This window comes from Protomyctophum parallelum, assembly GCF_964188405.1.
Source record: "Protomyctophum parallelum genome assembly, chromosome: 23".
Taxonomy (NCBI): domain Eukaryota; kingdom Metazoa; phylum Chordata; class Actinopteri; order Myctophiformes; family Myctophidae; genus Protomyctophum; species Protomyctophum parallelum.
In genome coordinates, this window is record NC_139715.1 from 22,389,930 (window position 1) to 22,403,417 (window position 13,488).

The window sequence follows — 13,488 nt, forward strand, 5'->3', positions numbered from 1 at the left end:
TCTTCATCATCGTCGTCCTCGTCTTCCTTGTCCCCGTCCTCGCCCACGGGAGACGCCGTCACGGCCTGCATGATGAGGTCCATGGAGCACATGCACTCGGTCAGCTGCTCGTACGCCTCCACAAAGTTCTGCGTGAGCGTGGTGGTCTGCTCCATGCTGCGCTGCTCCATGGCCTCCATGCGGTCCACCCAGGCCAGCTCCTTCCTCGTCCACTCGGTGCTCCGCGCCTCCACGCTCAGCCTGGCCGCCTCCATCTGTTCCCTCCAGTGCTCCTTCTCGGAGAGCAGCCGCTCGCACAGCCTGGTCCTCGTCTCCTCCCGCTGCTTGTAGAAGAGCACGAGCTCCTCCATCTGCTTCACCCGGAGCTCCGTCCGCTCCCGCTCCTTCTCCAGGAGCTGGACGGCCCGCTCGGCGGAGCGGAGCCTTTCGTCGAGGAGCATCTCGCCCCGTTCCTGTGTCTTCCTCTCCGTGGTGCGTGTGAGTTTCTCGTGGAGAAATGTGCCGCTCTGAGGTTCCAGTTGAGCCACCTTTTCTACCTCCTGCTCCCAGTTCCTGGTGTCGTGCGCGAGTCCATCTTCGGGCCGTGTCTTCACCCCGGCGGAGCAGAGCTTTCCTCCGAGAAGCGTCTCGTTCCGTTCGTGGAGAAACGTGTCGCTCTGTTCGAGTTGAACCACATTCGCTCCCTCCTGCTGCTCCCAGTTCCTGGTGTCCTGCGTGATGAGTCTGTCTTGAGGCGACATCCTGAGGTAATCCTGAGTAAAGCTGAGCTCCTCGTGTTTGTTGCGCGCCTCCACGGGAATGCCGTTGACAGGCGGTCGGCTGCCGTCATCTTGTGTGGGCCGTGCGCCTTCCATTTTGAAAATGTACTCAAATTAAAGCACGAGTAAATAAAAGCACATCTCTAAACGTTCACTCCTTTAGAGGGAAGCCAACCACGTCCTTTATACCCTCAGCGCTAGCACTGTGATGACGTCACTCTGAACAAGTCCAGAAGAAATGTCTGCAAAACGACTGATATAGCGACCCACCAATCCGTGTTTAGCAACAGTTGATAAGTGCGTTTCCTGGCACACAGTAAATGGTGCATTTATATAAATGGTAAGTGGTGCATTTATATAGCGCCTTTATCCAAGGCACTTTGCTGAGATTGTGCATTTCATTCGCCCATTTACGCACATTCATACACAGATGGCGGAGGAAACCAGTTAAGGAAACAACCCTGCTCATCAGGAGCAATTTTGGGTTCAGCGTCTTTTTCTCATGGTCGATTTTGCAAATATAGCTTTTTTATTATATCATTATTATTTGTGTGGGTGGGTGAACGGTGGACGGTGGATGTCACAAATGTAATGTCCAGTTTGGATCGGCCAACGAACCCAAGCCATCGCAGGGTTGGCCAAGCTTCATATTGCTCTGAACCGAGTGGAGACCACTTTAAACCAGTAAACACTGAAAATACTAGTGAAAACCTTTTGACGGTAATTACGTTTGCATTTAATTTCCTCTCCTAAAAGAATATTAAACCCAAGTGTATGTGCTTATGCCTGCGTGCACGTGTGTGTGCCATGAATGAGCAAACAGGCCAGGCTTGCCCCATTTAAAGACAGAGTGGGCACAGCTGGATTGCTCCCCTTTGTTTTTCTCTACATTTGCTACCACGTCACGCATGGCTATACATAATCACTCACACACACACACACACACACACACACACACACACACACACACACACACACACACACACACACACACACATAGCGCTAAATGCTCTGTCAACTAATGTAAAGCACAACGGCATGCTGTGCACAACCATGGGACTCACAGGTCACAGCAAGGAAATAAAGCTTAATTCCTGAAGTAACGAAACGGTACAATTTGAGATGATCTGATTTGAGAGGCATCTTGGTGTCTCTGTCAAGTATATCTGAGGAGAGACGTCTTGGTGTTTATCTTGTGCTCTCTTTGACATGCTAGTGTCACCCTCTCCTCAGAGAGTGAAGGATAAGCCGTGACTCCTGGGTTCCACAAAGGCAGCCATTATCTCTCCTCACTTCTCCCTTTATGTGCAAGTGAGATAATCTTTCTTTTTCCTACGACGCTACCCCCCCCCCCTCTCTGTCTGTTTCATATGATTTCAGAGTCTTAATGGTTTCAGTTAATCTGATTGCATAACGGTCAGTTTCAGTGCAGATCAGTCCATGTTCGCCTAATGAGTCTCAGTGGCGCTACTGCACATGCACGCATGCACGCACATGCACGGACACGCACATTAGTATTAGGCCTGCGTGTGAGGACATCAGCATTTTTGGATGGCAATTTTGTGAATGACATTTAGTATAAAGCCTAAAATAGCAAATGTACAACCTCACAAAATACTGCAAATACTCGAGTGCGCATGTGCCACCGCACAAAAGAAAAGCAGCTCGGAATGATGCACACAAAATAGCTACAAAACACTCATTGTGAGCTTGTAGATTAGCTATTTTTGATGCTTGACATGATGCGCATCCAAGTATACACCGGGCATGACAATGAAAAATGACAACAGGCAACAACAATATAACAGCTCATGAAATGTAAGCGACCCAGTCATCAATGGGAGTCGACCCCATGCCGCCTATAAGCCAACGGGAGTCTGCTGAAACGCCGGCTAAGCCAATGGGAGTCTGCACCACTCGTGTAGCCAATCACGTAGTAGTGACTGACTGCCTTCTATGCACTGCCCGGCACCACAGAGGTATGCATGCAACGCCCCTGCAGCCTGAAGCTACTGACAAGTAATAGCTGCAGTGCTAATGTTGTGAGCTAACTGGACAGCAGGAAAGCCACAACAAAACACAGTCAGTGAACCACGAACAGATTGTCGGAAACGAACGCAAACAGCGGCCGCGAGGTTGTCAGAAACAACAAAAACAAACTTGTTACAAAAACGGAATTATAATATGGGTGGAGGAAAAAAAGCACAACGGAGACAGCGTTTGGAGCTGGATTTAAAGAACCCATAGCTGGTGGGGACGGAGACGTTGCATAGCAACCGGATCAACGTTAAAAGGCAAAATGACCGTCTCCGCTTTCTTATATGGAGTATACGGGGGGTACGAACATGTTTGTAGTTGGCTGATGCCGTACCCTACCCTAGCCTATGTTCGTAGATGGCGCAGAAATAATTAACCATGATAGATTCATCGAAAACGCCCGTCCTTTTTTCTGGTGACTGATATCTAATACGTGAGGGGGCCGTGTTTTTTCAATTACTGTTTTCATTTATTTTTAATCATTCTTTTGGAAATGAACCTCCTCCAGGAGGAGGCTGGAGGAGACAAGCAATCAATTAGAAGCACAATATCAGTCACCACATTGTTTTAAATAATGCCACTCTACTCAACCATGGCTTATTCTAACTATAAACCATTACAGACTCGGACGGAACAGCCTCGACTAATTAGATGTAAGGCGTGAGTTCACATCCATAAAAGAGTCCAGAACATCATTTAGCTCCTTTTAATACTTTCCAGTGAGCTATGACACTAGGTGCGTTTCCATCAAGACCTTTTTTTGTGTGCACATTTTGGATTTTGCGCATGAATTCCTGAATGGAAACAGTACTGTAGTACGCGCCATCTTGCATCTCAGTTATTCAGTCAGTTATTAGTCACTGTTTGTTTGTTGTTTCCTTCATTGATGCGTCTGTCATACGTATCACCTGGCAATGATTTCACATTATGTGGGAACTCCACTTGCACTCAGTCAAGGGTAGCAGGGTAGCAGATGGTCATGCTCTAGACCAGGTGGGCCACGGGACAGCTTAGTTTAGACATGCAACGCCCGCTCACTGGTTACAGTGTGAGAATGTCTCCTCATTGTCACTGGTATTGACAGACTGGTCTGTCATTGTCACTGGTATTGTTGCAGTATGGACTGGTCTGTCATTGTCACTGGTATTGATGCAGTATGGACTGGTCTGTCATTGTCACTGGTATTGATGGTTTGATGCAGTATGGACTGGTCTGTCATTGCCACTGGTATTGACAGACTGGTCTGTCATTGCCACTGGTATTGATGCAGTATGGACTGGTCTGCTCCACTGCTCCTGTACTGTTGAGGCCAGGCAACAGAGACATACATACCGTAACAAGTCTCCACTTCACCCATTTACACATGTTGTTAACCTATACGCAGTGGTGGAAAAACTGCTCACATTTTGTATTTATTGTATATCATAATTATCTCCCTGAAAAGTTTGGGACGTTTTTCAACCTATCCATATAACTATGCTTCAGCACCATGGATTCAGCCCTCATATATCCACACCAGTAAGACGCCTGAGGGCGAGAAGCGAGAGGTCAGATCAACATATATGGAATGTCAGAACAGGTCACCTCCATATATGGAGATTTATTCATTTATTTTTATGTTCTGTTTATTCATTTTTTCCTTTTTACAAATATAGAAGTAAATTGAGAAATAAAAACAGAGTGACAAATACAAAAACTAAAACACACACAACAACAAAACACAGACTCCAAATCAAGACAACCAAAGAACATTCAAAACACAACAACAAACAATAAAAACAATATGTAAAATATATATATAAAAAATAAAAAACTCCAATATTGTCAATATACATAGCATAACATACACATCACAAACATCATCCAGACAAGACAGGTTGGCCATATATGGAGATTTAAGGGTGGCAGTGGTGGCAGTGTCTTGAGTGTACAGGGTTTGATGATCTAGGGCCCATAGGGCCGGGTCTTGATTTTCTGGCCTGTTGAGAGTTAGTTTTCACCGGCTGCCGGGCGCGGCTGCACTTTGGGGCGTCTAGAGTTTAAATGGACAGGTATCAGTCAAAGGGGAGACATCGAAGCGGAAGGATGGATGGGGAAGGATCAACATTATGGAATGTCAGAATATAATATGATAATATGGATCTCCATATATGGCCTATAGCAGGTCGCATTTACTATGATATGATCCCTGATTTACAATCATCCCTGATGATGTTCATAGTGATGTCACGAGACCTGGGCACAATATGTGTGGACTTTACCCTGCATGTGTGGGAGTTTTGAGAGACAAAAAGGCTCCACAGTAGCTGCGAGCTTCGGTCACAAATCTAACTAAGCTTCAGGCACCATGGACAGCACTCATACCTACATAACTATGCTTCAGCACCATGGACAGCACTCATACCTACATAACTATGCTTCAGCACCATGGACAGCACTCATACCTACATAACTATGCTTCAGCACCATGGACAGCACTCATACCTACATAACTATGCTTCAGCACCATGGACAGCACTCATATCTACATAACTATGCTTCAGCACCATGGACAGCACTCATACCTACATAACTATGCTTCAGCACCATGGACAGCACTCATACCTACATAGCTATGCTTCAGCACCATGGACAGCACTCATCTATCCACGGTTCTCAAAGTGGGGTCCGCGACGCATAGCCATAAATAATAATAATATATTGGGGGGGGGGGGGGGGGGGGGCAGTCCGGCCCCTTGGATTTCTGACGACGTGGACCCCTGAACAATTTAGTTGAATAGCCCTGTAGTCGTGTTTTCTTTTTTGACTATGAAATTACTTTGATTGAACACAAATATTCCCAATGGCATCTAAGGCTGTAAGTGTGCTTACTGTAGCGGACCCAGCTGGCAATAAGGAGTTGAAGCTCGACTGTTGATTTTGACCATTTTATTTAGTAGTCTCTCAACGTGAAAACTGCAACAAGATAGTCAGAATGCAGAAATCAAAATCAACCAATAAACATTGCATCAACAACCTCACAAGTCACAATACATTACAGATCAGTGCACATCTCATGAAGCTACAGTGAATGCATTGCACATTTCCCATTTGATTGCCTGCATTTCCAATTAAATACAATCGATGCATCCTGAACCCTAAAGCCTAAACCATCAGTCCACCATCATACACATTAAGCAGATCAGGAAACAATGAAACTCTAAACAAACATTCAGTGAACAATAACAAGAAAACATCAAAAACAATAACACCTTTTCCCCCCTTTCCAGCCAGGTGCTAATTCATTGAGTTTGTCCGTCTCAAGGTCCATCGTGTCTTAAAAGTTACATGACAAGTTTCTCATTGTCCATGTTAACCCATTTAGGCCTGACGTTGAAATTAAAAAAAATGTTTTCTAAATCATGCGAATTTTCTGAAAACCTCATGTTTCAGGGTTAGGGTTAGTGGTGCTCAATATTTCATGTCAAGGACCCCAAAAATTATATGTAATTGGCTGCCGACGCCCATCTGAAAATATATTGTTCCAGGAACCCCCCCAGAAGCAAAGATTTGGGTTAAAAACGTTCGCTCTGAAAGAATATATTCAAACATTTGGGCTACATTTTCACGGTTTTTCAAAAATAGCTAAAGTGTGACATAATGTTCAAACACCAAAAGGGGTTCCAGTACAGAATGGTTTAATCAAGCCAAACATTTCTGCTTTTGTTTGTGCCACCCTTCCATGCTGTCATAACAAACATGTCTGCCCAATGCCCATGCTGTCACTGAGCCAGACTTAAATAGCCCTCTTGTGGCAGCAGGAACAACCTGGCATCTGCTTTCGTCTATACCCTTCAAAATAAAGGTCTAGCCATCTTTGGGTCCGTTACACTTACCAGTGTTGCGAGGATGAGGGGGTATATTTCTCCCCTCCAAGGGGTATCTGGGCCAAAAACTGTTCCACACAACTAAGCTCTAGCACCATGGACGGCACTCACTTATCCACACAGCTTAACTAAACATGAGCACCCTGCATAGCGCCCACACACAGCACATTCGTTGACTATTTTGGACAATTTTAGACAATATACTTATAATTGAACTGAATGAACTGTCTGGTGCTGGGACTCTGGTGCAACGCACAGGTCCTCGCTCTGGTGAGAGCAGGAGTGGACCTGGTGAGACGTAGGAGGGGCCCGGACAGGAGACAACCCACAGAGCCTAGTCCCTCCATGTGCCAGAAGTGTACCTCCCAGCCCTGGCAGAGTAGTTCTGGAGTAGTTCCAACGGATTGTGTGCCCCTGGTTTTTCCCTAATGGGACTGATTGAGGGTAGCTACTGGGACGTAAGTCGGGACTTGATCACTCCCGGCTGGGTCGCCTGAGTGAGGGGTAGGATTTTGCGAGACCCGAAACCCCGTTGACCTCAGGATACATCACTGAGGATACGTCCCAGGTGCATCCATGCGATGTTTTTTGTTATAATTATATTATATTTAGAAGGCTTCAGTCTTCATGCTGAATCAATAAATAGTTCCCAAACCTCAGATAAAATATACAAGGCATGTGTCCCCAACATTGGTCAGCACATAAAAAAATGATAGCCTATATAAAAGCCAAGTATCACTTGTATGCCTATATGCATGCATTCTAGAGGCAAGTTAGCCTAGAGTCCCATACAGAAACTGCCCCCGCAAGCCCGACACCTTTTTATTTATTTATTAGGATATTTCTACCATGCGGCTCACGATCTCAGCAGCCTTCTACTCACAGTGCAACGCGTTGTGAGCTTGTAGATTGGACTTGGATCGGACTCGCGCTGCATGTTAAAAAACAAACTCACAATTACAATAATTAACATGCACTTACCTGCACTGTACAAATCCAACGTTGTTTTGTGTAGTAATGCCTGCAGTAGGCCTATTTAAATTGTTTTGTTACGGAGCTCCTCCTGTGTGTGTGTGTGTGTGTGTGTGTGTGTGTGTGTGTGTGTGTGTGTGTGTGTGTGTGTGTGTGTGTGTGTGTGTGTGTGTGTGTGTGTGTGTGTGTGTGTGTGTGTGTGTGTGTGTGTGTGTGTGTGTGTGTGTGTGTGTGTGTGTGTGTGTGTGGCCCTGCCCTGGGCCCGTTGGTCAGGGACAGAACACGGCCCGGCCCAGCCCAACTGGCTTTAGGCTCTAATACATTCTATGGTTCGTCGACATGCCGGTCTGACAGACAGACAGCAGACGGAATCACTAGGGCTAATTAGCCCTACAGTATATACAAAATAGAAGTCCACATTATGGCATCAGCGTGTGCAATTCAGCCAGTCATAGTTTTAAGCCAGCTCACCTTAATTAATTGGGGAATATGGGCAACTGTAGCTGTGTAGGCTGTAGGCTACTACATTGCTCTCATCATGAGATCAATCAAGTTTGGTGCCAACTAAGCCAAATGTCCCGCAAATCATTTTTATATGACGACATCATGAAATTAACCTGCACTTACAACTGACAAAGAGGATATAGGCTATGGTTGAAAATGTAAATATCTATATATACTGTATAATATAGTGTCCATGATCAGAACAAATCCATTCTCCACATGGCATTCAGACAGATGACAGTGAGATGATATTAATCTAAAAGACGGACTTCCCCACATGAATCAATGCAGCAATGATTTAAAAAATATTTTGATTTTAAAATTATATCCATTTACCTCTGATGGCTAGTGTGCAATTGTTCAATAGAAATGGCTCTTTATAGGTATTTGCCAAGTAGGCCTATAGGCTATAGCCTTGAGCTTGATCAATAAATGAACGAGTTGGTCATGAGAGTAGCCTATACTTTATAACGTTCAGTCCGTTGACATTGCTGTCAAAATGAACTGTTCTACAAGATCGTGCATCGCGGAGGCGGAGCACCGCGTTCACTGGATCAGTGCATTTTGCAAGCTCTAATGATGACGTAGTTATTCAGATATTTCCTGTTGCCTTATATATGGCGTGGAATGGGCGTGGATGTTCCATTGAACCTGCAGGCGACACCAGGCGAATCGCTTGGGAAAGAGGCGGAAAAGGTACACCGGGCGATCCGCACAAATGTAGTGATTACACCACTGAATGACACAGGAGCTAATCGCAGCTTGATCGGACGATATCATCACGCATCTCATTTACACTCCGTGTTTCTCCATTGTGAATGAGGAACCAAAACTATACTAGCTTCACATGGGCAGCAGTGCATTCCAGTCCTGTAATGGTTGTTTTGTAATGGCTGGTTTGCAGCTCGAGAAAATCAATCGATGGGAAGAAAGGAGAAACCGAGCCTCGAGTTTTCAGGAAAATCAATGTTGGAGTTGTGAATGTGTGGATTAATGAGGCCTGTCTCTCTCTCTCTCTCTCTCTCTCTCTCTCTAACTCTCTCTCTAGGTGATCTATGCTCTCAACACCAAAAATGACGAACACGAAGAGGAGATCGAATCTCTCAAAGAGGCCCATGAGGACGAGGTACACTTTTACTTTTATACTATTTGTGTTGCCAATTACTTTCGCCCGCTTTTTCTCCCACTTAAGTCGTTGTGCTATTTGGGGGCTAATGGGGCGGCAGTGGCTCAGGGGGTAGATCGATCCCAGTTCGATAACGGGCTCCCCCAGAGTTGTCGAAGTGTCGAAGTGTCCTTGAGCAAGAATTGCTCCTGATGTGCAGGTTGGTGCCTTGCATGGTTTCCTCCTAGCCTCATGTAGCGATACCAATATCACTGCGTCTCGTCCCTCTCAGAATTCGATTTGTTTTTGCCCCATATTTGAATACTGGGCCCTGGTTCGTTATAGCCTTCATATTGTGCTACTGTTATCTACTACGAATAATATTAACATTGAGTGACTGCAGTTTCTTCCAGCAGTGAAATGTCCCTTTAAAGTAAAATGATTCAGATGGCTAATATATGACTAAAACTAGTCAAAATACTGTCTTTTCCTACTGAACTCCCTGGGCAACCAGTGACGTCCAGGAAAGTCTGGATGGCAACCGAGGAAGGTTGGTGACGCTGGAGAGACAGCTGACAACCAGGAAAGACTGGCGGGGTAACAGGGGCCAGCAACCCCTGTTGCAGCACTCGCAAGAGGGCACCAAGCAAGCTACAGAACGTATACACATGAGCAATACCCCCAGAGTCGTCTGAGAGGAGGGGAGGAAGAGAGACTTGCTAGGACAGATTCAGCGGTAACAACAAGGACAGTGACACAGAGAAGGCTCAAACAAACCACCTCGACTCAAAACGCCAGAGTAAGGCCAAGTGTGGACAAGGATGGACGCACGCACGCACACACCACACAGTGAGACGTACAGTAAGAGGACCCTAGGCAGGAAGCAAACCATAGTCCTAGAGACCTCTCGGTGCCTGCAATCCCCCGAGAACACACAACGCAGAGAGAGCCTCCTGTTGGCTCTGGCATAAGAGTAAGGACAATAGCTGGAAGCCTGGATGAGAGGGGCAGTGATTTGGCCAATCGCTGCTGAACCGCCAACTGGAGAGTGTTATTGTTAACAGTTTAATGGCCCATGACGTAAATCACCGTCAAGTTCCTGTGCCCGAGATGGAGATTGATTAATCTCCGTCAAATTAGTGATATCAAAACCGGTCGCATCGCTCCACAGCCTAGATGCGCTTGTTGCGCAATCCTCGGTGTTGCACAACAGTGACACGTCATTGAAAATGTCCCCCCCCTGTTTTAGCGGACGACAACGGAAATCTTAAAACGCGATCTAAATCATCCCGCCTAATTATAAAAAAAGATCCTGTGTTTGACGGTCCAGTTGCTAGTCGCGATAGATTTAGTCTTACCTTCCGTTGTTGTCGATGTCATCTTTAGTGTTGTGGCTATTGTTAGCTGCTACACACACATTCACAACAACATCCGGTCCGTCGGTAAAAGTGGTCCGGGCGCTATAAACGATGGGCACATTTTATTAACCCCTTTTGGTGTTGGCATTATGTTATGCTTTAGCTGAAAAATCGAAGAACGACTGACATAGAAACGTAGCTTTTTCAGAAAACTGTCAGGATTTAGACGACATTTTTAGAATCTGATCTCAGGTCAGAATGGGTTAATGTCACGTTGTGCTGCACTGACACCTTCAGTGATTATTCTGATGGAGAAATGTAGCCGCAGACTTAATCACAGCACAGCGCTGAATCCGGCTGGGAGTTTTATAGTGTGCACTTGGCTAATTCGAGCGTTCCTTTTCAGTGTTTTTTTTTGTGTCTCATTTCCTCATTTGTCTCTTTTTCAACTGTGAGTTCTCTTCGTGCATGTTTTTGTTGTCACGTCGCGGGCCCGTTGCGGCTTCAGAAAGCTGTGCCAAAGGAGACGTCATGCAGTGTGCCAGCTCATTTATGCCTTTTCCCTCTAATAATAACAACTCATGTGCCTGGGTATGTTATTTGTGTTTAATTGGGTCTTGGTGTACAGTAGCAGCAGAATAATCCTCCTTGGGATTTAGCAGAACAACAGCTCCTAAGCCCATACATATTCCTATCCTGACTATAGTTAGGATTTGCTTCTGAAATATAAAATTTATTTTGTAATATACCCCCAGGGCCTTTACAGTCTTACTACTGAAGACTGTTGCCTAACTTACTGTTGTAGATTTGTTAAATAAATCAATATATATTTTCTCTTTTAGACATGTATTTCTCTTTCTTAGTGACCAGTCAAGTCACCTTTCTTGCAATCTATCTAGGAAACAATTTGGTGTAAAAAAAAAAAAAAAAAAACTCTGGTGCCTTAATTCTATAAATTAACTGAAATCACTGAATCATAAAGACTGCCTGCCGATGTCTGGACTAATAATCCTCAAGAGTACTGACCATCAGTTGAGTTCAGAAACATTTATGTTTACCTGATGGACACTTTGGACAGTCCTAGTAGAACCTAAATGTAGTTTCATCATTGTTTGCTGATGCTATGGGTGGCTGTTATAGATTACCAGCATGCATCATCACAGATCTACAAAAACACCATAGAGTATTCAGGGTTCGAATCCACCGTTTGCTCAAATCCGTCCCAAGCCGCCACCCGCTTGCTGTTTTAGGAGTGATAATCCGTTGGGAATAAGTACTAAATTGTAGTCTCTCGACATTTAGCCAGACAACTATTCCACAATCTCCGAATGCTAAATAGAGTCTGGAACTACACCTCCCGGAATCCGATTGCTGTCATTTCCGTTCATGAAAATATATTTACACTGCTAAGGAGCAAGCTATATATGCTTAGATGATTTAAGGAGCAAGCTATATATGCTTAGATGATTTTAATTTATATTAGAATGAATGTGCCCTACTGTAAAGACAAAACGGAAGTGGGGAGAAGGCTTCACCTCCGCTTTCTCCTTAAAGGACCACTTCACCACTTTTCAACCTATCTTCAATAATTGGTCCTCATTTATGTTCAGTTCATTTACATGCAGTTCAGAAACCCGTCCACCAGTGACATCATCGATGGGGAATCCAAGCTGATAGCAACTGCAGGCTTTCTATTCCTGTTGCAATGCGAGGGGGATGAGAAAAAATTCACAATCACAATTATTTGTGATTGTGGTTAAAGTTGTTCACACACTAACTCCATTTTCCCTTTATCGTGTGTGTGTGTGTGTGTGTGTGTGTGTGTGTGTGTGTGTGTGTGTGTGTGTGTGTGTGCGGGCGTGTGTGTGTGTTCTTCTTACGTTCAGGTTCAACACATCGTCACAGAGACCCGCGACAAGATCATGCAGTACAAGAGCAAGATGGCCGACGAGGCGGACCTGCGGCGCCGCCTGGCCACCCTGGAGGAGTCTGTGGAAGTCCACGAACACATGAAGAGACAGGTCAAACTACTGCTAAACTACTGTTAAACTACTACACGAACACATGAAGAGACAGGTCAAACTACTGCTAAACTACTGTTAAACTACTACACGAACACATGAAGAGACAGGTCAAACTACTGCTAAACTACTGTTAAACTACACGGACACATGAAGAGACAGGTCAAACTACTGCTAAGCTACTGTTAAACTACACGGACACATGAAGAGACAGGTCAAACTACTGCTAAACTACTGTTAAACTACACGGACACATGAAGAGACAGGTCAAACTACTGCTAAGCTACTGTTAAACTACACGGACACATGAAGAGACAGGTCAAACTACTGCTAAACTACTGTTAAACTACTACACGAACACATGAAGAGACAGGTCAAACTACTGCTAAACTACTGTTAAACTACTACACGAACACATGAAGAGACAGGTCAAACTACTGCTAAACTACACGGACACATGAAGAGACAGGTCAAACTACTGCTAAACTACTGTTAAACTACTACACGAACACATGAAGTGACAGGTCAAACTATACTTAAACTACACGAACACATGAAGAGACAGGTCAAACTACTGCTTAAACTACACGAACACATGAAGAGACAGGTCAAACTACTGCTTAAACTACACGAACACATGAAGAGACAGGTCAAACTACTGCTTAAACTACACGAACACATGAAGAGACAGGTCAAACTACTGCTTAACTACTGCTAAACTACACAGGCCCTCTTTACTGTTAACCCATTTTGACCTGAGATCAGATTCTATAAATGTCTTCTACATCCTGACAGTTTTCTGAAAAAGCTATGTTTCTATGTCAGTCGTTCTTCGATTTTTCAAAAATAGCAGACCTACAAGCTCTA

General features: G+C 44.8%; 1 protein-coding gene across 1 annotated transcript in view; it reads left to right on the forward strand.

Annotated features, from left to right (window-relative positions):
- The window catches only part of LOC310853962 (protein FAM184A-like), a gene marked incomplete at both ends in the record, with an annotated part of 74,850 nt that overhangs the window by 6,950 nt on the left and 54,412 nt on the right, over positions 1 to 13,488 (forward strand). Inside the window, 2 exon segments of the mRNA XM_083758438.1 lie at positions 9,186 to 9,263; positions 12,487 to 12,621. Coding sequence (XP_083614564.1) covers positions 9,186 to 9,263; positions 12,487 to 12,621 — 213 coding nt within the window.